Genomic DNA, 27422 nt, shown 5'->3' with positions numbered 1-27422 from the left:
ATCTGAGCACCTCCTGGATGACGGGTCATCCCTGCACCCTGCCCACCGCCCTGGGTCAGAAGCAGTGTCGCAAGACAATAGTAGTTTGTGAACTGACTTGTGTATATCACTCCTAAATATGAGATATGCACTTTCTCATATACAGCCGTTAAGACAGCTGCCTGATTCACCTAGAGTCGCATTGTAATTTGAATAACCAGGTCCTGAGAATATTTGAGTTTCTTCAAACCTTCTCACATGGACAATTACCAACATCATTTAGTGGTAACCAACCACTTAACTACTACAACAGTGGCATAGACACAGTCCCACACTCAATACTAAAAAGAATATAAAAAGATTATTACAATGAACAACACCAAAACTGGCAACAACTTTTTCCAAAATGATATGTGAACAAAGATTGTCCAATTTAGAATTATCAACTCTGGAGGAAAGAAGGTAAAGAGGAGACCTACTATCTATAGAATTATGAAAGGAATGGAAATCTTAGATAAGAATGATTTATTGAAATGGGACAATGGAAAAACAAGAGGACACGAAAAGAAACTCAAAAAGATAATTAGAGAAGAAATCTGAAAAAAAAAAAAAAAAAAAAAAATAGCTTCCCACACACAGTGATAGATACCTGGAACAAATTAGACAAAGAAACAGTGTGTGCAAACACTATTCAAGATTTTAAGAAAAAAACTTGATGCTGAAAGATACAAAGACGGGTCACCACGAGCATAGCTCCCTTCCTGTATAATACAACTAGGTAAATACATTGATATGGTACAGACAACAATTCAATGTTTCACGTCTGTGAAATCTACGGAAGATCCTAAGGAGCGTTGCCAGCTACCTTGGGGCTGTGGGTTCCTAGTCAATGAAACTTGAAGCAACAAGTATTTTCATCATTATAATGGAATTCAGCTTTGTATAAACTATTACTATTAAATTAAATTAAACTATCAAATCAACCCCTTCGATACGATGACGCCTACGTAGGCATCATGAGGAGCAAGTGGGTATGCGAGGATGCCGATGTCGGCGTCTTGATTATATATATTGTAGTTGTACCTGCGTGACTCCCATACTCTGTAAACTGGCTTCATCATATTTTCTATGGTTATCAAAATTCACGGGTGAAAGAGAATGAGCAATACAGCAGTAACTTTATTTTTTATAATGCGAGTATTATGACGCAACATCGCACATCTGGCAGCTAATGCTGCCCGCGAGATTTTGGCCCGGAGTGAAGGGGTTAAGGTGGGTGGGAGTGGGTACATGCCTTTGACTTGGCTACCTCCCTTATAAGGGGGAAAAAACCCTTGGTATATAGACACATAGAAAGTAAACTATTATTCCTCACTGTAACAATATAACTGGAGGAGTGAAATTAAATATTTAATTGTACGGAAATACTTGTGGGTTGCCTGTTTTTGATCATCAATCAAGCAATCATTAGCTTTGAGTCTCTCTTGCAAATGATCCAGAACCCGGAGCTATCTGGGGCATAGGTTATTTTGATAAGAATCTTGATGTTGCTGTCGTTCCCTAGTCTGTCTAGCTGAGGAATGCCACGGCTGGAACAGGGTTTTCTCACAAATCCTTTATGGAGTGTATATTGTGCTGTTTGTGTGTGTGATTATGTGTTGTTGATGTGTGTGATTATGTACAATGTACATACATACATACATATACCAAAGGCTTTTTTCCCCTTTACATGGGGGGTAGCCAAAAAGAAAAAGGCATAGAAATCACTCCCAGCCATTTCTTTTCCCATATATTCCACTCCCTTCCACTCTCCTATCTTAGCACCTCCTGAATGACGGGTCATCCCTGCATCCTGTCCACTGCCCTGTGGTGGGGGCAAAAGAATACTGCCACCAAGTATTTCCACTTGAGTCGTAAAAGGCGACAAAAAAGGGACGGGGGATGGGATTAGGAGTCCTACTACCTGTAGCACCAAAAGGGGACATTCCTAAAAAAGAAAGTACAATGTAGTCTTCCATAGTATGGGGTGAAGTGTTGCATCCTGAAGCCAAGACCTAATACATGTGTGTCACTTTCTCTTCACAGACAATAATCTGGACACTGTCCTAATTCGACACCCACACTTTGGTGGATGCTAAAGCTTACCTCACCTTGATTACCAGTATATTTCCCTTTACAGGATGTAATGGAACTGCCTAGTGTGGGCATTATGGTCTCATGCAGTCTCCTTTTCTCTCTTATGCTCTTATGTTTTTATATTTGCTGTACAGCTTCACTGTGCGAAGTAACGTGACCTGTGTGTCACGCACACTATGTATAAATAGAAATTACCTACTGTACTAGGTTTGTCGCTCTATGAGCATAATAAATTTATACAAAAAAATAATAATAATAAAAATAAAAATAAATTAAATAAATAAATAAAAAAAAAGCTTCTTCTGGTGACTTAGAAGGGCTAGATGATGGCTGCATCGCAGTCTGGCCAGGTGGACTCTGTCTTCTCAGAAGTGAGAGGATTCAGAAGGAAGGATATCAGGAGGTCAGGCATGCAGCAATATATTATCTTTCAATATGTTGATTTAGCAGTGAGTGATATGATTGTGGATATGCATCTGGAGGCTAGTATCTGTTATTGTTCTTAAGACTTTGTTTTGCTGTGGATGTGCTGTGTCTTGCGACCACTGCTTCTGACCCAGGGCAGTGGACAAGATGCAGGGCTGACCCGTCATCCAGGAGGTGTCGATACAAGAGGGAGGGAAGAGGGTGGAAGGGAGTGGAGTGTATTAGGGATGGAATGGGTGGGAGTGGTTTCTATGCCTTTGTTTTTTGGCTACCTCCCTTTATAAGGGAGAAAAAAGCCTTTGGTATATGTATGTATGTTAATGGAGCAGTGAGTGATATACATACATATACCAAGGCTTTTTCCCCCTTCCAAGGGAGGTAGCCAAAAAGGGAAAGGCATAAAAACACTCCCACTCATTTCATCCCTAAATACACTCCACACCCCTCCCACCCTTCCTCTCATCTGAGCACCTCCTGGATGACGGGTCATCCCTGCACCCTGCCCACCGCCCTGGGTCAGAAGCAGTGTCGCAAGACACAGTACATCCACAGCAAGGCCGCTTCATTTAATCGGCGACCCCCCCTCTCCGTCCCCCTTTGCATATAAGGAGAGGACGGGGAGAAATCCCTTCGGGCTGCGTCAAAATTTACTCACACATACTACCCCACCCCCCACCCCCCCGCCCATTCCTCCTCATGCAGTCACAACATCATCCATATACAACCATTCTCCACTCACCTCTGTCTTCCGTCCTCTCCCTTCCTTCCTCAACAGACATTCCCCTCTTCCCCAAAGCCCCCTTCACCCCATCCATCCACCTCATCCTAGGACGTCCCCTCATGTTCACTCCCTCCACATCTGCCTTCCATACCTCTTTTACTAGTCTTTCTTCACTCATTCTTTCCATGTGTCCAAACCATCCTAATATTCTTTCATCAACCCTATCTCCCAAATCCTTTTTCACCCCTGTTCTCCTCCTCACCTCCTCATTTCTCACTCTATCTAGCCTAGTAACCCCCACCATACTTCTCAGACACCTCATCTCAAACACATTCAAACTCCTTCTCTCTTCTTCTCTTATGTTCCACGTTTCTGCCCCATACAATGCTGTTGGCACAATCACTCCTTCATACAGTCTCCTCTTCGCATCCATTCCCAAATGTCTATTTCTCATTACACTCTTTAAACCACCAAGGCATTTACTCGCTTCTCTCAATCTACATTCTACCTCCACCTTCACTCCACCTTTTCCTGCTACACTTGCACCCAAGTATCTAAAACTATCCACTTCCTCCAGTCGCTCTCCCTTAATGTTCACTTCCAGTCTACTGCCACTTTCACCCCTTGTACATCTCATCACCTTACTTTTACCCACATTTATCTTTAGCTTTCTTCTATCACATACTCTCCCAAACTCTGCCACCAGCTTCCTCAATCCCTCCTCTGACCCTGCCACAAGCGCAGTGTCGTCTGCAAACAACAGCTGGCTCACCTCCCACTTTTCTCCATTTTCTTTAACCATCTCCAATCCCTGACTCACTACCCTAGCATTCACCTCTCGCACCACCCCATCCATGTATAAGTTGAACAGCCAGGGCGACATAACACATCCTTGACGAAGTCCCACCTTTACTTCAAACCACTCACTCTCTCCATTTCCAATCCTAACACATGCTCTACTACTCACATAAAAACTCTTGACAGCTCCCAAAAGCTTTCCTCCTATCCCATAAATCTGCATAACCTCCCACAGTGCCTTTCTGTCTACCCTATCATAAGCCTTTTCCAGATCCATAAAAGCCCAAAAAACATCCTTCCCCTTTCCTATAGCTTTCTCACATATCTGTCTTACCACAAAGATCTGATCTACACAACCTCTACCCGTCCTAAATCCACACTGTTCCTCACCAATTACTCCTTCTGTTCCTCTCCTAATCCTCTCAATTAAGATTCTCCCATAAGCCTTCCCTACTACACTCAACAGGCTAATCCCTCTGAAATTACTACATTCACACTTGTCCCCTTTTCCCTTGTAAAGAGGAACTATACAGGCACTACTCCAGTCCTCCGGTACTCTACCCTCTCTCCAGCAAACATTAAATAATCTCACCAACCAGTCCACCATCACTGAACCTCCCTTTTTCAGACATTCTGCATGACATCCATCCAGACCAGGTGCCTTACCTGCTTTCATCATCTTTACAACTGCCTTCACCTCATCCTTCCTTATTTCTCCTCCATTCTCCTCACTCATCACTCTCATTTTCTTCGTATTTCCCACTGCAGCTATCTTTCCCTCCCTATCCTCCTTCACATTCAGCAACTCCCTAAAATATTCTGCCCATCTTCCCCTCACTGCCATCTCTTCCATTATCAACTCTCCATCTGTACCTTTTACCTTTTCTTCCCTACTTGATATGATTATGGATATTCTTCTGGAGGCTAGTGTCTGTTATTGTTCTTAAGAGTTTGTTTTGTACTATTGGTAAGTTTTCTTTGTAGTCTTTATTGTAGGGGACCAAGATGTGAGGGTATCATCATGTGGTCCTTTAGAACCGTTTGAATACTGTGATAAGCTATTCTTTCTGTTAACTGAATCTCGAGCTTAGTTTCTATTCCAAGAACTTTATTTTTTTCCATCTGCTTTGTCACTGCCTATTAAATCAATAACAGCATTAGGATTTCAAATTCATAAGAATTCAATACAAATAGATAATGAACCCTTTGTGAAAACGGTCACTTTTATGTAGAATATTATTATACAATGGGTGCATCCTTTATATTGGGAGAAGAAGCAATACAATCAATTCATTGTTGTCTTTCTTTTGTGGAAGACTGCCCCAAATTAAGCCTGTAGAGCACATTATTAGGGATCTGTCTTTTTTTTGTGGAAGACTGCCTCAAATTAAGCCTGTAGAGCACATTATTAGGGATGAGTTGAAATAATCATACATACATACATATACCAAAGGCTTTTTCCCCCTACATGGGGGGTAGCCAAAAAGAAAAAGGCATAGAAATCACTCCCACCCATTCCATTTCCAATTTATTCCACTCCCCTCCACCCTCCTCCCTCCCTCTTACCTTGGCAAATAATCATAACCCCTTTATACCCATAATGTACCTTAAGCCAAAGATAACTGTCCCACAGTAAACACTATCCAAATAAGGCTTGTCTTTTAAGGTGCACATTTTCATGCCCTCTCCATAATGTGCCTAAATTTGAAATGAGGATCACTATAAAACAAGCACCTACGACCTACGAAAATCGAAGTTAAAATTTCGTGTGCCTCAATGATGATATTTACCACAAAATTAAGCACAGCATCACGGTATATTCATCGAGTAACCCTACCTCGTTCCGGGGCTTTACTGCTTGGGCTCTTGTAAGACACAGCATGAGATAGGACAGTAAACGGTAAACCCTGTCATGATTAAATTAACAAAATATGAAAAAAATGCTCACCTAGCAGTCAGGGAGAAAATTTAGGAGAGTACTTTTTTTGCTTACCTGCATTTTTTTGAGGACAAGGACTGCCAAACACTAAAAGCTCCTTATATACTAAACTTTTGTCAGTAAAGGAGTTAGAAATACTGATTCTCTTTTAAAGTAAATTATTTGATATAATGTCTGTCATAGTGAAGTCGTAAATGTATGAGTATGTACACTAACCTTGATCCTCCACCATCGTGCCATTTTTTCATAGACGCCAACGGTCCCGTTGGAAAGGGCGTAACCAAAACGGGATCCTTGCATGGCGCACAGGGCCGTTACTGCCTCCGTCTCTGTCATCTCCGAAATGATTTCATCATTCTTGAAAACCCGAATATCGAAATCCTCCGAACCAACCAGCAACTGAAAATACAAAGCAAAATTAAGATTCAGCTCTTGTGTGGGTATCAATCAATCAATTGATCAATCAATTCATTGTCCCCGATCTCTCTTGCATAAGACCTATGGCCTTTAGGTAACTGGCAACTGCCTTCATGTAGGTTCACTCTGAGAAGATATATTGTGTTGTCTACGATTGTTAGTGTTGAGTATGCAATGCTGGGCATGTTACCACCGGACAGGTGGTAGTGCGTTACTGAAAAATCTGGAGTGCATTTCTGTTAATGCGTATTATATACATATATATGTGTGTGTGTAAGACACTTGGTCTGGATAGATGCCATGCAGAATGCTGAAAAAGGGAGGTACAGTGATGGTGGACTGGCTGGTGAGGATATTTACTGTTTGCTGGAGAGAGGGTAGAGTGCCGGAGGACTGGAGGAGTGCCTGTATAGTTCCTCTTTACAAGGGAAAAGGGGACAAGTGTGAATGTAGTAGTTTCAGAGGGATTAGCTTGTTAAGTGTAGTTGGGAAGGCTTATGGGAGGATCTTGATTGAGAGGATTAGGAGAGGAACAGAGGGAGTAATTGGTGAGGAACAGTGTAGATTTAGGACAGGTAGAGGTTGTGTACATTAGATCTTTATGGTAAGACAGATATGTGAGAAAGCTATAGGAAAGGGGAAGGATGTTTTTTGGGCTTTTATGGATCTGGAAAAGGCTTATGATAGGGTAGACAGAAAGGCACTGTGGGAGGTTATGCAGATATATGGGATAGGAGGAAAGCTTCTGGGAGCTGTCAAGAGTTTTTATGAGAGTAGTAGAGCTTGTGTCAGGATTTGAAATGCCTTATGTCACCCTGGCTGTTCAACTTATACATGGATGGGGTGGTGCGAGAGGTAAATGCAAGGGTAGTGGGTCAGGGATTGAAGACGGTTAAAGAAAATGGAGAAAAATGGGAGGTGAGCCAGCTGTTGTTTGCTGACAACACTGCGCTTGTGGGAGGATCGGAGGAGAGATTGAGGAAGTTGGTGACAGTTTGGGAGAGTATGTGATAGAAGAAAGCTAAAGATAAATGTGGGTAAAAGTAAGGTGATGAGATGTAGAAGGGGTGAAAGTGGCAGTAGACTGGAAGTGAGCATTAAGGGAGAGTGACTGGAGGAAGTGGATAGTTTTAGATACTTGGGTGCAAATGAGGCAGGAAAAGGTGGAGTGATGGTGGAGGTAGAATGTAGATTGAGAGAAGCGAGTAAATGCCTTGGTGGATTAAAGAGCGTAGTGAGGAATAGACATTTGGGAATGGATGCTAAGAGGAGACTGTATGAAGGAGTGATTGTGCCAACAGCACTGTATGGGGCAGAAACATGGAACATAGGAGAGGAAGAGAGAAGGAGTTTGAATGTATTTGAGATGAGGTGTCTGAGAAGTATGATGGGGGTTACTAGGCTAGATTGAGTGAGAAATGAGGAGGTGAGGAGGAGAACAGGGGTGGAAAAGGAGTTGGGAGATAGGGTTGATAAAAGAGTATTAGGATGGTTTGGACACATGGAAAGAATGAGTGAAGAAAGACTAGTAAAAGAGGTATGGAAGGCAGATGTGGAGGGAGTGAACATGAGGGGACGTCCTAGGATGAGGTGGATGGATGGGGTGAAGGGGGCTTTGGGGAAGAGGGGAATGTCTGTTGAGGAAGGACGGGAGAGGACAGAAGACATGGGTGAATGGAGAATGGTTGTATATGGATGATGTTGTGATGCATGAGGTGGAATGGGCAGGGGGATGGGGGGTGAGGTAGTATGTGTGAGCAAAATTTGACGCAGCCCGAAGTGATTTCTCCCCGTCTTCTCCTTATATGCATGGGGTGACGGAGAGGGGGGGTCGTCAATTTAATGAAGTGGCCTTGCTGTGGATGTGCTGTGTCTTGCGACACTGCTTCTGACCCAGGGCAGTGGACAAGGTGCAGGGATGACCCGTCATCCAGGAGGTGCTAAGATAAGAGGGAGGGTGGAGGGATGTGGAGTGTATTCAGGGATGGAATGGGTGAGAATGATTTTATGCCTTTTCCTTTTTGGCTATCTCCCTTGTAAGGGGGAAAAAGCCTTGGTATATGTATGTATGTAATTTCTTGAATGTATTTTTTCTATACCTTAGAAAGGTCTTAATCTCTTTTGGAAGAGTAGAGATGACTCTACCGTAGTTGGTCATCGACTACGGTAGTCATCTCTACTCTTACAAAAGAGATTAAGACCTTTCTAAGGTATAGAGAAAATACCTTAAACATACATACATATACCAAGGCTTTTTCCCCCTTCCAAGGGAGGTAGCCAAAAAGGGAAAGGCATAAAAACACTAAATAATCCATCACATTCAACGAAACTAGCATAAGAGAGAACCCCCTGCCCATATATATATATATATATATATATATATATATATATATATATATATATATATATATATATATATACACAATGGAGTAGAGTGGAGTGTGATAGGGATGGAATGGGTGGGAGTGGTTTTTGTGTCTTTGTGTTTTGGCTACCTCCCTTATAAGGGGGAAAAAAGCCTTTGGTATATGTATGTATGTACAATGTGCATATGTATACATATATATAGATTTTTTGGTAACATACTACCTGTTCGGCAGTAATGTGCCTAGCTCTGTGAGTATGGTACCATGAGGCATTGGGAATTATATGGAAAATGCTTGTGATTAATGTTATCAATAACTCATCCCCTTAAACTTCATCTATGATGAGCTAAGACGAGAGGGTAACAAGGGTGGTGGGTGGAAGTGGAGTGGGTGAGAGTGGAGTGGAGTGTGTGGGAGTGGGTACACGCCTTTTGACTTGGGTACCTCCCAGGGGGGTGGATGAGAGTGGAGTATATGGGGATGGAGTGGGTGGGAGTGGGTACATGCCTTTTGACTTGGGTATTTCCCAGGGGGGTGGAGGGGAGTGGAGTATGTAGGGGATGGAATGGGTGGGAGTGGATTTTATGTCTTTGTTTTTTGGCTACCTCCCTTGTAAGAAAAAAAAAAAAAAAAAAAAGCCTTTGGTATATGTATGTATGTGCCTCCCTTATGAGGGAAAAAATCTTGGAATAAAAACTCAAAAAAAAAAAAAAAAAAAAAAAAAAATCTATTTGAAAAAAGCGATCTTACCTCATTTTCTCCGTCTCCATCAAAATCTGTCAGAGCAAGTGATGTTACGTTGTCTCCAGTCACCGTCCAAAACGGGTCGTTGCCTTCACCGTCGAAACCGTGAATTGAACAATTACCCCCAACAAGAGCCAGAGGATGTGGGTTCCTTCCTAATCTCCCAATGACGATTGAATTTCCACCATCGGGAACCTAAGATTTGGTTGAAAATTTAAAATATTGAAAAACAAGAAAAGAGTGAAAGAAATAAATAAATAACAAAGAGAGAAGAGGGTGGAGGGGTGTGGAGTGTGATAGGGATGGAATGGGTGGGAGTGGTTTTTATGCCTTTTTTTTTTTTGGCTACCTCCCTTGTAAGGGGGAAAAAAGCCTTTAGTATATGTATATATGTATGTATGTATGTATGTATGTATGTATGCATGTATGTATATATGTATGTACTACTACTACTACTACTATCTGGTTGTGCTATATTTTTCTAATTCTTAGGATCAAGAAACAATGGGATTAATACCTAATCTTAAAATGATCACACAGTCTCCAATATCATCTAATTTCTTTTTCAAATACAAATTCACACACACAAAAAAAGCTCATGATATAATCAGTATGCTCTCAAGCGTTTTACTCTTACAACACTTAATACAGTGACCAGAGGTCACAACTTAAAGCTACAATTACAACACCAAACTAGCTACAGAATAAACTTCCTACCTAAAAGAATTACAGAACAGTGGAACAAGCTGAGCCAAGAAACCATTAGTGCCAAAACCGTAGAATCTTTTAAAAGTAAAATTGCGAAAGAATTGTCTACTAGAGAAGACCTCTACAAGTACGACTTTTCCTGCTGACCTCTCAGTGCATAGGGGCTGCAACCTGCACACTAACACTGCTATAGCATCCAACCTTGTTACGTGGTCTTATTACCTGTTGGGGTACCTAATGGCCATTACTAAAGGTAAAATACTAAAGGTAAAAATAGACTCACATCTCTGTAGAACACATCCGCATTGTTCTGGACATCGTAAGCCAATATATTTGTTGGCGTCCCAACGACCAGCGTATCCGATACACCAGAGGTTGTCAGCCGCCCTGCAGCCAATGCGGAGACTGTCTGGTTAATGTTCAGGAGGGCAACTTCCGCACTTGTCTGGCTGAGAGATATCCTGCCGCCAGACACGCCAAGTCTTTGGTGCGGATGGTGTATGAAAACCTGTAATGTAAATTCTGATGAGTGGTAAAAGTATTGACTACAAAGTTATTGACAATAAGATACATAGAGAAAAATGGACCTTCATAGAAGAAAAATAATAAAATTTCACTTGTGTACAAGTTAAATCATACAGTATTATGTATTCATTCACTAATACTATTACTATTATTTTCATCACCATTATTGTTATCGTTGTAATTATTATTATTACTACCGTTATTACTATCATCATTATTATTACCATTATTATTATCAACATTATTATTATTATTACTATTATTATTTTTATTAATTACTATTATCATTATTATTATTATTATCATTATTATTATTATTATTATCATTATTATTTTCATTAATCAATCCCATTGTTGCAACGATACATTAATGCATTTTATGATATTCTGTCTTTGCTAATTCCAAACAACAATCTCTCCCAGCCAAGACCAGGACCAGGTCCAGGTGAAGGCCATCTTGGTTAATCCTGACACTACAATGACATAAACAAGATATTTTGTCCAGGTTATTACCCGATGATTTTATTTAGCAGGGGGCAGAACCTTATGACAAATGGCAGAGCTGGACGTGTTCCTCGGTGTCCTGAGCAAAGCCGTGCCACTCAGAACACCGAGAAATGCACCTAGGAATGCACCGAGGAATGCGCCCAGGTCTGACGAATCATATAATAATTTTATAAATCAATTCTGGGCGGCTGGATTATCCTATACACCAATTACGTCAAGGCATAGGGCTCCAAGCACTGAAAGGCCTACAAACCTGATAGACCCAACCCATAATGAGCACCAACCCATATTATGATTTACGGAAATCCCAGAAATCTGTTATATGTATATATATTGTATCATTAATGCATTCTGATGTCTCAATGAAAAATAAAATTGTTCAGATCTTGTATAATTTATTTAAGATGAGGGGACCCAAACTGCAATTGGATTAGGGCCCAATGTAACCTTAATCCGGCCCTGAATTCATTCTAACACATAGCTTAATCTACCCCTGAATCCATTCCAACACATAGCTTAATCTGCTCCTCAATCCATTCCAACACATAGCTTAGTCCGCCCCTTAATCCATTCCAACACATAGCTTAATGCGACCCTGAATCCATTCTAACACATAGCTTAATCCGGCCCTGGATCCATTCTAACACACAGCTTAATCTGGCCCTGGATCCATTCCAACACATTGCTTAGTCCGGCCCTGAATCCATTCCGACACACAGCTTAATCCAGCCCTGAATCCATTCCGACACATATCGAGGAGTATCTTACCTTATCGCCAATTGTGGCGGCAGTGAGGCACGAGTGGGCACCATCGTACTTGCCAATCGTCACTTTCCCTGGACTTATCTTCTGATTTATGTTCAATGTAAATATGGGCACCAACATCCTCGACCCCTGGGAAATACAATTTTTAATTCACCCAATGAACAATATCTTACACATAAGAAAAAAAAAAAAAAAAAAACTGGACAAGAAAATAATGTGTTGTTAACCATTTCGGTATGATGATATCTACACAGCCATCATGAGGCGAGACTGGGTTCACTAGGATGCTGGCGTCGACATCTTGAATATATATATATATATATATATATATAGTTTAGTTAGAGGGGAGGATAGATAAGATGGGGGAGAGGGAGGGAGGGGGAATTGGGGGTTTAGTGGAAGGAAAGAATGAAATGGAAGGAAGGAAGAATTATGATAGATGTGGGGTAGACCCACTTGCTCGGTTAGTTTATAGTCTTTTGGACTTATTATATATATATATGCACAAGTATCACAAAACACACATGACTACACCGTTATGCTGATTACCACAGGGAAAAGAAAAGTTCTTGAAATCCGAGCGCTTTCGTGATATTTGTTCACATCTTCAAGGATTACAATATTCTATTGTAATCCTTGAAGATGTGAACAAATATCACGAAAGCGCTCGGATTTCAAGAACTTTTCTTTTCCTTGTGGTAATCAGCATATATATATATATATATATATATATATATATATATATATATATATATATATAATATATATATAATTTTTTTCTTTTGTAGTTGTACATAAGTTACCCCCAGATTCTGTAAACTGGCTTGATCACGTTTTCTGTTTATCATTACTCAGAGGAAAAGGGAACGAATAATACAGCAGTGACTTTATATTTTATAATGCAAATAGTGTGTTGAATTGTACATATGGCAGCCAATGCTGCTCACAAGAATTTAACTTGTACTGAAGTTGTTAACTCCCAGCATGGTTCCAAGCTAACTCAGGTGTTTCCTCGTTCTCTCAATTTATTTTTTTTACGTGGTTTATGTCACAAACTTTCTCCTATCATGAGGCTAAGACAGTGCCCATTACAGAGGATCACTAGCTATTTTCTGCTAAGTAGTATCTTCAGTAATAGACGGGTTGGTAAACACAAGTTTAAATAACCTCCAGAAATATTTTTTCTTGTTGATTTTATGTATTTTCAACAATTCTGAGGTGCATAGCTGTTGGTAAATGGCCTCCAAAAATTATTTTTCTTCTTCTTGATTTTAAGAGTTTTCAACAATTCTGATGTGCGTAGTTGTTGGAAATGACTTGTTTTTGTGTATATTTGTTATCTTTGAAAAGATAAGTGCTACACTAAAAATGAGTAATTCCTGCCAATAACAAATCCTTGATTTGTTGAAAACACATCAAAATCAACAGGAAAATATATTTCTAGAGGTCGTGAGTTAAATTGTTCAGAAATTCAACTTTACTGGGATTTCTCCCAAATCCTCTATTATTTACATGTGGGGACAGAGAAGGGGAGTGTCAACAATTAAGTGAAGCAGCCTTGCTGTGGATGTGCTGTCTTGCGACACTGCTTCTGACCCAGGGGAGTGGACAGGAGGAAAGGATAACTCTTAATCCACAAAGAGCTAAGATGACAGGGAGGAATGGGTGGTGGATGGGAGTGGAATGGGTGGGAGTAGGTACATACCTTTGATCTGGCTACCTCCCTTATATCCCATAATATTGGGGAAAAATCCCTTGGTTACTGGTATAATTATAATATTAAATATGGATAGTTTCAGTGTAAATACATCATACAAGAACATTTAACTTCTTAAAGCACATCACTGAAAAATCACAAGCCAGCCTTTCAACTACATCATAGACAAAAATCTTATATATTATTATTTGTGCAGCATACAAGTTTTGACAGAAATAATTTTGTTTTGGGTACTAGGTAACTAGCCAATACTTTATACTGTGGAGTATGGTTAATGTAATTAGAGCTAACATTTGGTGTTTCTATTTCTTTTATCATATCTATACAATAAACTATCGATGGCATGCTGTAATTGACTAATTAAGTACATGATATCATATAATAAGTACATTAGAAATTAAGAATTTCTGAGGTCTACGTACCAGCACCACAGTTAGTTTGTTTTGTAAACAAATCTATTTCAGGTATGTTGCGTTCGATTACGACAAGATTAGTTTATTTCCACAAAAGATATAATGAAACGGCTGATTAAGAATATGAAAATATGCCTATTAATAAAATCTTTGTCATTATTTATGATGTAATTTTCATTGTCTATTGTCATTTGGTAAGTGATCTAAGTTGATGTCTCTGAAATGAATTATCCGAAATGTAAAATACAAATGAAAAATTATATAAGACATATTAAGTAATAAAAAATAAAGTATTTCGCTTTAATAATTTGTGCAGAAAAAATACTGTATGTTGGCATCCGATGAAGTGTAGGGAGTACAGCTGCTATTGGTCGATAGATTTGGTTCATATTTGTAGAGATGATGGAAACAGATTATAGACTGTTGAATTTACATGAAATAATATATTTCCTCTTTTTGAAACATCCATTCAAACGGTTTTAAATACAACTGTTTTACTGAAATTTGCATAAAGAATGACCGATACAGAAAGCTGGCTGTCTTTTCCTTTGTTTCCATACAAATGTAAAACATAGAAGTCTGAGGTTTTATAAGCCTACTTTTGAGTGTTTTATATGGATTACTTCATATATCCATTCAAACAATCTGTATTATCATACTTGACATAGATTCATTGTCAGTCTACAACCTTACGCGAGTTCATACTTTAATGTTCTTAAAGATATAAGGTTTAAAGGAACAAGATCGTAAATTTTACCTTAAACTGGATCCCTGAACCATATATCGATACTACGCTCAGAATATTTATTCTCAGGTTAATATCTAGTAAAGTATTCTACAAAACACGATAACTAGTGTAGTATATATGAGAATTTACCTCTGGAGATGTGGCAACGTCGCCCGAGATCGTAAACAAAGCGAGATGGTGAGGGGGAGTCGGTGATCTCGGAAGATGAGTTTAGTTGAGAGAGTGGAGTGTAACAAGAAGTCCGCGCATGGAGTAGGTGTACGTTGTGGAAAGAATGGCGGAGTTTCAGATCCAAACGATGGGTGAGGGAGCAGGGAAAGTGGAAGATCTGCCCCGACAAGGACTTGTGAATGAAGGTAAGTCAGGTGGAAGCGTCTTTTGGCGCCAAATGTCGTTGGCAGTTTGCAAATGACTGGATTGCATTTTCGCAGCATGTTTTAGCTCCTCGTCCAGCCTCTTGGGGATTTGTTTGTTATTTCTTAAGTCGTCGTGACCTAGTGATTTATTCTGCCACGGGCTGTAGCGTGTAATATAGTAATTCAAGACCCGATTACCTAAATAATTCAGTGTCAAGTGACCTTTAATGCGAAGATTCCAGTTTTCCGTTATCTTCAGGCGTTGGAATTTGTCCAAACGTGTTTTATTCTGTTTTGTTTTATACCATGGCTCTTGTCCAAGATTGATTCGTCTTTAAACAGAACAAAATCATTGAAGTTCGTCACGGTAGGAAAAGCGTTAAGGTCCCCACTGAGCCGAATAGAATCGTTTGGCTTTGAACAAAACAAAATTGCTAAAGGATTTCACGTTAAAAAAAATCTTCGCTTTGTCTTCGTTAAAAGATGACGAAATAATAGTAATAAATTATTATTATTGTTATTGTTATTATTATTTTGACGTCCGTTAGAAAATTTTATTGTTGTCGCTGGGCTGTTTTATTAAGTTGAAGAGAAGACAACGTGACGACATAAGATTGTAAGAAAATAATAATAAAATACCCAAACGGCGCCAGGATAAAGAACCATCAGGAATGTAAGGGGCTTAAGTGATTTAATTTATTTTATTTTTTCGAGAGAGAAAATGGTAATTAGATAAACGAATACACGGAATGGAATAAAAACTGTCTCCACCAATTTCCAGGGGCCGTTGGACAGTACTCAGGATGCTTCTCGAAGGTCGGGCAGTTTTTAGGTGAATCGTCCTTGTATTGGGAGTTCTAAGAGGAGGAGGGAGGGGGGGAAGTTGAAAAGGTTCACATTTTCTATTTATTAATTTATTTACGCACGTATCGAATGTTTTATTTATTTAAATGTTTATTTTATATTTGTGGTTTTTTACCTATATGTTTATTTATGTGTTTGATTATTTCCTTAATGTTTTATATGATATATAATAATGCGTATTGGTGGTAGTCTGCATTAGTTCGTATTGTGAAGTTTCATACCCCAAGACTAAATTGATATTATGCAAGTACGTCTTATATTGTTAAATGGTTAATGTATTTGAATACAGTAATTCCCTTATTATTAATCTGATTTATTTTAAACGAATGTTTAGTCATAGAACAAGAAAATATATATTTGCGTAGTTTCAGTAAATATTGTACGAGTTTGCGGGTACGGAGGAGTTCCCTATGTTGGCGCTTTGACGTCATGTCGCTTGTTGACGTTTTGATGTCATGTCGATTGTTGACGGTTTGACGTCATGTCGCTTCTTGACGTTTTGATGTCATGTCGATTGTTGACGGTTTGACGTCATGTCGCTTGTTGCCACATTGACATCATGTCGCTTGTTGGCGTTATGGCGTCATGTCGAAGTTTGACGTTTTTACGTCATGTCGTTTGTTGCCGGTGTGACATCATTTTGATTATTGGCGTTTTGACGTCATGCCTCTGGTTGACACTTTGTCACTTGCCGTTTAGTCGTCATGTCGTTCGTAGGTATTTTGATGTCATATCGCTTGTTGACATTGTGACGTCATATCGCTTGTTGACATTGTGACGTCATATCGCCAGTCGCGCATGCGCTGTCTAAAGGAAACTTACTCTACGCAGTGACTCGAGTGATGCTGCGTATGTCGACGAGGATAAAAGGCAAATACGATGTAATAAATTACCGAATGGGGAGGGAAATGGTCACTTTATGTAGCAATAAAATAAAATGAAACATTCTGTGTCCTTTTTCGCTTAATTCAACCGTAATTAGAACTGAATAGATTTGATTTATAATAGTCAAGATATAAAATTCATTTTATGTGAACTTACAGACAGAGGAAATAAAGCTTACAAAAGATGCAAGGGGGAGATGATCCTAAGGGACGCACGTGTTATGTCCCTGGGATTTAGGGATTGCGTGTATGTAATAGGGAACAACTGTGACGGGATTAGGGGGTGCCTGCGCATCACCCAGGGAATTGGGAGGGGGAGTTTAATGTCTTTAGGGGGGAGTTTAATGTCCATAGGGGGGAAATGGGTTAGGGGCGTTTTATGTCTTTGGGGGGTTGGGTGGATGGGGCATTGGAGGTGAAAGGGGTTCCCCCCTATTAGGGGGCGGGTTGTGTTGTACTTGGGAGAGCTTGTTCTGGTTGTCGCCAGGTGATTTTATTTAAAAGAAGCCGATTCTTGAGAGAGAAAGAGGGAGAGAGGTTATTCTTGAGAGAGAGAAACTGATTCTTGAAAGAGAGAGAAGCTGATTCTTCAGAGAGAGAGCGAGAAGCTGATTCTTCAGAGAGAGCGAGAAGCTGATTCTTCAGAGAGAGCGAGAAGCTGATTCTTCAGAGAGAGCGAGAAGCTGATTCTTCAGAGAGAGAGAGAAAGAAGCTGATTCTTCAGAGAGGGAAAGAGAGAAGCTGATTCTTCAGAGAGGGAAAGAGAGAAGCTGATTCTTGAGAGAGAGAGAGGGAAAGAGAGAAGCTGATTCTTCAGAGAGAGAGAGAGAGAGAAGCTGATCCTTCAGAGAGAGAGAGAGAATAGCTGATTCGAGAGAGAGGCTGATTGTGTTGCTAGGTCGCCGTTTGGGGTGGCTGCTGTGTCTGGGGGCTGGACAAAGGGGGCTTGGTGGCTGTGTGTCCACATGCGTCGTCCAATCCTGTCGACGACATGACTCATGCACCAGCTCTCCGACAGCTGGTCGACTCGTCAAAACTCGTCGAATTGCTTTTAGGGAAGGGTGTGGCGACGAGTTAGGGTGGGTGGGTTCGAGTCCCGCAAACGGAGCCAACGCGTGGCGGCAGTGAGTGTGACACAGGCTGGCATGTCTAGTCACCGCGCAGAGCGGGTAATGGATGACAGCTGAAGTGTCTTTGCTTTTGTATTTTTATTTATTTATTTTTGATATCTGCGCCTTTCATTATTATTATTGGCATTGTTACTATTATTAATAACTATTATTATTATAATTATTATTATTCATGACGTCATTGTTATTATTTTTCACACTGGGAACCTTAGACAATCTCATTACGGCAAAATTGATCTTCATTGGTTCTATTCTGGCTAAGGATAGACGCTTTTATTCAGTTGCGGGGATGGCCCCACAACCTTCTGCTCGATAGGACCACGAACCGACCTCGTAAGTTGAAAATTGTATCTTACGATATCGTAGTTTCCTATGTATCTTACGATATCGTAGTTGGCGATGTATTTTGCGATATCGTAGTTTACGATGTATCTTGCGATATCGTAGTTTACGATCTAGTATCTTGCGATATCGTAGTTTACGATCTAGTATCTTGCGATATCGTAGTTTACGAAGTTACTTGCGATATCGTACTTTACAGTGTATCTTACAATATCTTAGTTTACGATAACGTAGTTTACGACCTAGTATCTGGTCCCTTGTATGAAGTGTGGATATGTCAAACATAGGTGGTGGTTGGGAGAGAGAGGGGACAGCCATGTAAACACGTTTGAGGTGGGAGTGGGTGGGTGGGGGAGTCAGGTAGGGAGTGGGGATTTGTAAATACAGACGTGTGAGATTCACCATGGTCTTGGATCACGTGTTGGACTCGTGATCGACAGCTGTTACCCTCCCGGATGAGAGCTCAGAGCTCATATATGACCGATCTATGGGTAATGTTGTGACCTTACACGCACTCACATACCCAACTCCCCGTCCACGAGAGTTGGAGTAACGACTCGCAGCGCAATGGTACTGAAATTAATTTAGCCTTTGGCGGGATTCGAACCCAGACCGTCGTAGTGGCGGCCGGGGTCTGTGACCACTGCGCCATCGAGTCGTGTGTGTGAGGGAACAGATTTAGTCAACACAGAGTTGGGGTTTGTTGAGTGTGTGTGTGTCGGGGGGGGGAAGGCTGTGAAGAACATGTGTACCTGATTTGGGGGGATACGGGAGTTTTGGGGGAGTGGGAGCACCGTTTGTGTACACAGATGTTGATGGGTGACAGAGGTGTGGTTGGGGTTGTGAGAAATTGCTATTTTCACCGTTCGCAGGTGTTGTTGGTAGGGGGTGTTTAGGGTGAGGTGAGGGTGGGTCTGTATTGAGGTTTATCCCTAAAAAGGTCTGCATCCCATATATATCAACAAATAATGTATTCGAGGAAATACATCACTTTTGGGTAAATACAACACTGAATAACGCATTTAGGGAGTGTGGTTTATTTCACCACCTAAATAGGGGGTGGCTGTTACAACAGTGATTAAAATCGTCTGGCGACAGCGGGACTAAGTACCACCCACGCTCAAGGAATAGGTACCCGGCAGGGACGTGGACGGTGGGGCGTTGGGAACCTGTGGATCGTCATCCCGGTGGAAGAGCCTTCGGTGTCAGCGAGTGGAAGGACCTTTAGCGCCAGCGAGTGGAAGGGCTTTTGGCGCCAGCGAGTGGAAGGAGCTTTGTCGTCAGCAAATGGAAGGGCCTTTGGCGCCAGCGAGTGGAAGGACTTTTGGCGCCAGCGAATGGAAGGGCCTTTGGCGCCAGCGAGTGGAAGGACTTTTGGCGCCAGCGAGTGGAAGGACTTTTGGCGCCAGCGAATGGAAGGGCCTTTGGCTCCTGCGAGTATAAGGGCCTTTGGCTCCGGATAATGAAGGGGGGCGAAGATACGGTTGTCAGATAGGAGTATTATTATTTATTTATTTATTTGTCTATTATTATTTATTTTGTGTGTCGTATATATATATGTGTGTGTGAGTATTATTATTTATTTATTTATTTGTCTATTATTATTTATTTTGTGTGTCGTATATATATATATATATGTGTGTGTGTGTATTTGAATTTCAAAAACATGCGAAATCATGCCACGTGTTCTCAAGTACAGACAGATGCTGAAGACTAATTGATTCCCGTTTCCTCATACTGTGATTTTTGTGTATTTTTATTTTTCGTTTGTTTATATCATCATTAATATTACTGTTATACATTTTCTTATTTATAAAAATACCACATTTGGGGCGGGCCTTTATTAAAACGACGTTTCACCAAGTAACTTATAAAAGGCTTGATATAGACTCGTCGGCAACTGATAGTTTCATAATTTTATTTATTTTCTATATAATTGATTAATTAAGGGGGTTATTATTGGTGTTATTATTATTACTATTACATATTTCTTATTTATCAAGGGGTTGCTATTCGTATTATTATTATTATTATTATTACGTATTTTCATATTTATTGGTTGGGTCGTTAATCGTACTGACTGGCGTCGTGAGATTGTCTATACTTATGAAGCGCTGTTGATCTGTAGCCCAGTACTATGTTCACGTAACATGTACCTAACACGCCGCGTAACATGTATGTAACACGTCGCATAACATATATGTAACACGTCGCATAACATGTACGTAACATGTTATATAACATGTACGCATCATGAACCCAACATCAATGTGCGATGTGGAGCATTGGTTTCAGCGTGGCCGAGGCGCGCCAAGTTCATTGTTTACATTTTTAGTCTTCAAGAAATTCATTGATTTATTTCTATCCCTTCCTCTCAACGCCTCGGGTCCGTAGGGGCGCCCCTGTAGTCCCTTATGCTGGCACAGACAGTACCTCGTGCTTGTGCTTGTTGGTCTGTGTCTGTGTACAGACAACAGATATGTAAGTTTATCTCTTCGCCTGACGATGGGTCGTATAGGTTACGTTTCGTTGCTAGGCAGTCTAGAATGTAGGGGTGGTCCCCCCCTCTCTCTCTCTCTCTCTCTCTCTTTCTCTCTCTTTCCTTTTCATCTTCTTCCTTTTGATCCTTTTCTTTCTTCTTTCTCTTTTTTCTCTTCCTCTTTTCCACTTCTTCATTTTCTCTTCTTCCTCTTCTCTTTCCCTTCTCCCCTTCTTCCTTTTCTTCTTCTTTCTCTCCCTCTTCCTCTCTCTTCTCTCTCTCTCTCTCTCTCTCTCTCTCTCTCTCTTTCTTTCTTTCTTCCATAGCTATTTAGGTGCATGGATTATACATATATTTTGTATATATAAACCAAACTGTATATACTGACCTATAGCCAATCCCCCCCCCCCTCTCTCTCTCTCTCTCTCTCTCTCTCTCTCTCTCTCTCTCTCTCTCTCTCTCTCACCCATAGATACTTACGTGCATGAATTATACATATATTTTGTATACATAAAACATACTAACCTATAGACAACCCCCTCTATCTCTCTATCTATCTATCTCTCACTGTCACACACACACACACACACACACACACACACACACGTGGCGGGGGTAGGTAGGGAGTACATACATTTGCATACGTATTTACATATATACATACGAGTACGTACGAACGTACATGCACACACACGCACGCACACACCAACCGCTATACAACCGCCGCGGATGGCCGTGTTGCTTTAAAGCAAACGCTCTTGATGCGCGGAATCCCCCGTGCTTGCCTGCGCAGTCGGCCGGTAGTAATTGGGAAGGTATTGATTGTACGCGCGCGTAGCCGAGTAGTACTACCCCGACGATAGTATCTACGAACGAGGAAGTCGGTGGATAGTATGTACTAGTGTGTAGGTATGTACTCTCTCCCACCCCCGCGCCCTCTCTCTCTCTCTTTATCTCTTTTTCTTGCTCTTTACTGAATATTTAGGCGATTTTTTTTTCTGTCCCAGTTGTCCTTGTGTTTATGGATTGCTGTTGCTTAGATCAATTTAACACTAAATTGGATCACTGAGTATTCCCCTAACACTAGCTTTCCGTTAGTGGCAACACTAGGAGAGCTCTCTCACACTCTAGAGTGCTGTTCGTTGATGTTAATCGCGTGCTTGGCTCGTGATCGGCAGCTATGATCCCTGAGGATGAGAGCTCAGAGGTTATGTAATCTAGTGTACAAGTAATGCTGTCATCTTGCACATACCACACAGTCTCTTTGCTTAAGGGAAACAGTAACGGCATCCAGTGATAAGATTTCGCGCTGAGGCACGACCTCGGTACCAGAGTGTGGGAGTCGGAGACGCTACCCCCTTACACGAGCAATTCGAACGTGTATGTACGTTTGTGTGTGTGTGTGTTATGCAGATGTGAGAGATTGTGCACATATGTGTACACGGCGTCATTGATTATGTTCAATGGGTTTAGGGGGGAGAGGGGAGGCGATCAATTTCCCCCCTTGCCTTTCCCCCTCCCACCTCCCCCTATCCGCTGCAGAAATGTCTGGTTCAGTTGAGGTCTGAGTTTTATGCACATGTGGGTGATTCAGCATGGTATTGGATCACGTGTGGGACTCGTGATCGACAGCTGTTACCCTATCGGATGAGAGCTTATATATGACCCAATTTGTGGATAATGTGACCTTACACTCTCTCTCTCTCTCTCTCTCTCATCTCTTTGCCCATGAGAGTTGAAGTGCCGGCTCGTGGTACATCGATACTGAAATTATCTCAGCCTTGGACGGGGATCGAACTCGGACTTCTAGATTAGCGGCTCCGAACGGTTCCGCTGCACCGTCGACCCGTGTGTGTTCTCCAACTTGATGCGTAATTCGTTATACGCTTTCGTGTATAGTAGTAGTAATAGTAGTAGTAGTATTAGAATATGTAGTGAGTATGTACATGGATAGCGCACACACACACACACACACACACACACGGCTCGGTGGCGGATTGGTAAAGCACTGGCCTCACAAGCCAGAGAACCGGGGTTCGATTCCCCGGTCGGGCGGAGATAAGTTGGGTTTGTCTCCTTTCACGTGTAGCCCCTGTTCACCTAGCAGCGAGTAGGTACGGGACGTTAGTCAAGGAGTTGTGACCTTGCTGTCCCGGTGTGTGGTGTGTGAGTGGTCTCAGACCTACCCAGAGATCGGCTAATAAGGAGCTCTGAGCTCACTGCCGTAGGGTGGTGTCTGGCTGTCTCGACAGAGACTGCAGCAGATCCGAGGTGAATACACACACACACACACACACACACACACGGCAATGTATATGTGTGTGTCTATTTGAGTTTTATGATCAATGTAATAACATTATACGAAGCTACTTGTGTCTGATTGATTCACCACAGTCATAGATCACGTGTTGGACCCGTGATCGACAGCCAACACCCTCCCGGAGGAGAGCTCAGTCATATCTATGTATGGGTAATACTGTAACACCCCTCTTCTCTCTTTCTCTCTCTTTCACACACACACACACACACAACTCTGCCCACCAGAGTTGATGTATCGGGTTACTGATAATTATCGGTCGAGTGAGATACCACTACACCATCGAACCGTGTGTATGCGTGAGTGTACGTTTCCATGTACGCGCGGGCATGTGTACGTTTCTATCAGGGCTTCGGAGTCGGAGTCGGAGGTTTTAGCTGGAGTCGGAGTCGGATTTCTAAGAGTACTAGGAGTCGGAGTCAGAGTCAATTCGTGCTGCCACCATGTGACGGCATTGTGTGCTACTAGTACTAATGTAAACAAACAGCTGCAGATTCTGCCTGAAGCAGTGTCTCCCAGTGAATTTACTTTTCCTTCGTTTTCGGTAGTTTTATCGCATTTTCCTTTAATAGAAATATGCTAGATTATGATAAAGCTACTTCAGAATATAAAAATCATACATTTATCAAAGAAATTTAGTGGTTTGAAATATACGAAAATGAAACAGGCTACTGATCATGGTTACTAGTGAATACAATAGGCCTACAAGTGAAGTAATGTAAGATAGAAATCAGAGTAAAGAAAATCACGAACCATTTTAATCTAATTCAAAACTGATTATGCTATAAAGACAATTGCAAATTAAGCCTAAGTGTACCAGATATTTATGCTTTAACTCATAACCATAATTCTATCTATCTATATACAAAAGGCTTTTTCCCCCTTATCAGGGAGGTAGCCAAGTCAAAAGGCATAAACCCACTCCCACCCATCATATATCCACTACGTATGCACTATGCACGTACGTCTTCATGTATGTAAAAGTCAACGGAAGTGCCCTGAGATAAACTTTGACCAGTCTCAGAGGCCAGATAGGAATGACATTAGAGCATATGTCACAGCATTTGATGATGACTGAAAAGGGGAGGAACAACATCAGATATGAACAGTGTGCACAGGGGAAGGTTGTCTCTATCTTTCCTGAACTGATTCCTGGTTTTTATGATAACATGGTGAAATTAATTCTGCAGTAAGTACTAAGTAGGGCATCCTCCATTAATCTTTCCTCATCATGATTTGTCACATTTTTTTCCTAATATTGTGATAGAAGGTTTATGAGATTGGACAAATGAAACAACAGATGATTTTTTTTTGGGGGGGAGGGGAGGGGCACAAAGGAAAAAGAAAATATCTAGCTTGAAGTGGCAACTCTGCCATGACAGATCTAAAAGTGCTAATAAGCTGGTAGATGATCATGAGCATAAATAATACCATTATATATTTAATATATATATGTTTATACGAATATACGTGCTTGTGTGCATATACATATATAAAGCTGGTTGAGTGTATGTGTGAGCATATTTATCATACAAGTGAATGTTTCACGTAAAAAATAATATACATGAAAAATATAAAATGCTTGCTGAATAGGTGTGGGAGGCTGGTATATGGATCTGCAGAATAGATTTCCACATAGGGGTCAAGGAGTTAAGGAGTCGGAGTCGGAGGAATCAAAGGAGTCGGAGTTGGAGGAATCAAAGGAGTCGGAGTCGGACCTTATACCATCCGACTCCGCAGCCCTGGTTTTTATGTGCGTATTGTTCAGAAGGGTTGTCTTCTTTCTCGTTGTTTTCGTGGGGTTCCGTCAGTTGAGTAAATATAACTGAAAAAGGGTTACTAAGGATTAATTTAATCCTTACGACTGATTTAAATCCTTAGTCAGTAGACACATATAGAAAATGAATTAATAAATATCAACAAATAATAAGTTTAGTGCGTATATAATGCAACAACAAAATTGAAGAAAATGTAATTGTAAAATCGGTAAACAAATAATTGAATAAATGTAGATATTTTATTTAATATGTAATTTATTAAAATAGGTAATTTATTACATAAATAGAAAATAGGCACTTGGACACCTCCAACCCTTCACTCTTGCCCTCCCGTGTCAGGTCCTTGAACGCTCGAATCGCTGACTTAGCGGTGTTTTGCAAACATGACTTGTTTTATAAATTTATGCAAATATAGCGTTTGTTATTGATTAATTTGATAATTTTCTTTATACATAACTTCTTATGGTGTAAGCTATTTTTTGTTTATAATATTGTAGTAATAAAACAAGAACGTTAGCTGTATTTGCATACTTTTCTGATGTATTTTGGTTTTGTGCAAATATAGATTTTATATAGGATACTACAGGACTGAGTGGGACAGTAGTTTTGTCCCTTGCATCGGTGTTTTGCTCAAGGGGGGCGAGCTGTCACCGTTCCTCGAGTTGTCTTCCTCTTCTTCCTCTTCCTACTCTTCCTCCTCCGTGCCCCCTTTGATATGGTCTCCAGCGTTCTCTCTTTCTCCTCTCTCACTCACTCTCTCTCTCTCTCTCTCTCTCTCCACAAATAAACATTAGCCTAGGCAGCTTATATGTCACGGTAATATAAATATTAATCAGTTGAAAATATTTGTTAAATAAGTAATTTACTGTCACCATCTACTTTGGCACCAGTATCATCATCACCATAGCCCCTATCACTATCACCATGACCCTGTCACCACCACCACCGCCATTTTTCAACACTGCAATCACCACCACCACTATCACCGAAGTGGATCAAGGGCTTTAACAAGGGTGACGCAAGCAAGGTCATCATATTAAGACAATATGGCAGGACTCTTTCTCCGTTATCACCAGCACCCCCGACAGCTATCACCAACTATCACCATCACCACTACAGACACTACCACCACTATCACTACCAACTATCACCGCTGCAGACACTCACCATCGTCAGCACCGGGGGACGCACGTTTCGTGCGATGACGTCACAAGAGGCGTCGCGTGGAAGTGCAGACACTTCACCCTCCTCCTCCTTAGCCTCTTACTCCTCCTCATTGTCCTCTTTCTCCTCCTCTTCCCCTCCTCCTCCTCTTACTCCTTCTCCTACTCCTCCTTCTCCTCTCATCTTCCTCCTTTTCCCTTCTCCTCCCTCCTCTCTCCTCCTTCCTCCCTCTTCCTTCCTCCATTCTCTCCTCCTCCCTCCCCTCTCCCTTCCTCTCCCACCCATTCCATCCCCCCTCCCCACCCACCCACTCTTCACCCGTGTCACATGACACGTGACCAGTGTTACGTCACGCGCTACTGCAGTGTCACGTGGCACTCTGTCAGATAGCGTCACGTCCGTCGGCAGCAATCGTCTTGTATCACGTGGGTTTACGTAGCGTGACGTGGCGGTTTTATGTGATGTACTTCAGCCTAATGGTCCAATGCAAGACCGGGCTACTCTGAGGTGCTGTAGTTTATGTGCGACACTGGTCTACCGCGCCTCTGGTGTCCGCCGTTGTGGGGAGGGGTTCGAATGCCGTGGAAGGGATTTGGAATCGAACCCGGATCTTACTGCTCCACGCAGACGCTCTCTCTCTCTCTCTCTCTCTCTCTCTCTATATATATATATATATATATATATATATATATATATATATATATATATTTGGCGGCATATTTTGGGGTCAGTTACAAATATCACTAGATTAGCATGCTACTTGCCTTTGCTACTTGGTTTGAGTAGGAACGACTTGGGTTACGCTATTCTAGACTTCCCTAAGTCTACAATCCAACAATGTGTCTATTATTTGTATTCTAGATTTAACTAATCTTAGTTCGTCATTCAGCTTCTCTCTATGACGTCAGAAAGAGTAATTTGACTTTTGCTACTCAAACCAAGTAGCAGAAGCAAATAGCATGTTAGCGAGAAATGCCTAGTGTGCCGCCACTTTATGGGTCCAAAGGCCAACGGCTAAGGTCAGACGAAGGGACTAAGGTCAGGGTCTTAAAGGTCGCGTGAATCAATGGGGGGACCCATTTCCTCTCTACGCTGGAGTTCCCTGAAGTGAATAAAATCGTCTGGCGTCACAAAAGATAAAATGATCGGTCATTATCATCTTCGTCTTCGTCATCATCACCACTACCATCATCGTCATC

At 41.3% G+C, this 27422-nt stretch overlaps 2 protein-coding genes across 5 annotated transcripts in view; one reads left to right on the top strand and one right to left on the bottom strand.

The window, feature by feature from the left end:
* LOC143020817 (BBSome complex member BBS2-like) overlaps positions 1-14237 on the bottom strand; it is a 44046-nt gene extending 29809 nt beyond the window's left edge. The window contains exons 1-5 of the mRNA XM_076177614.1: positions 14171-14237; positions 12035-12160; positions 10518-10742; positions 9533-9721; positions 6216-6398 (exon numbers count right to left, since the gene is read on the bottom strand). Of these exons, the coding sequence (XP_076033729.1) occupies positions 6216-6398; positions 9533-9721; positions 10518-10742; positions 12035-12151 (714 nt within the window). The 5' untranslated portion in view covers positions 12152-12160; positions 14171-14237. The remainder of the gene's footprint in view (positions 1-6215; positions 6399-9532; positions 9722-10517; positions 10743-12034; positions 12161-14170) is intronic.
* Positions 14238-15110: 873 nt separating this feature from the next.
* The window catches only part of LOC143020816 (uncharacterized), a 112532-nt gene continuing 100220 nt past the window's right edge, over positions 15111-27422 (top strand). For 3 of the 4 annotated variants that reach the window (XM_076177611.1, XM_076177610.1, XM_076177613.1), the window contains exon 1: positions 15111-15265. In XM_076177611.1, coding sequence (XP_076033726.1) covers positions 15184-15265 — 82 coding nt within the window. In that variant the 5' untranslated portion in view covers positions 15111-15183. The remainder of the gene's footprint in view (positions 15266-27422) is intronic. The other variant, XM_076177612.1, reaches the window with a different exon arrangement.

This window comes from Oratosquilla oratoria, chromosome 40 (assembly GCF_046742065.1).
Source record: "Oratosquilla oratoria isolate Oo_2021 chromosome 40, ASM4674206v1, whole genome shotgun sequence".
Taxonomy (NCBI): domain Eukaryota; kingdom Metazoa; phylum Arthropoda; class Malacostraca; order Stomatopoda; family Squillidae; genus Oratosquilla; species Oratosquilla oratoria.
The sequence above is the reverse complement of the archived record's forward strand: the minus strand, read 5'-3'. Positions and strand labels throughout refer to the sequence as shown.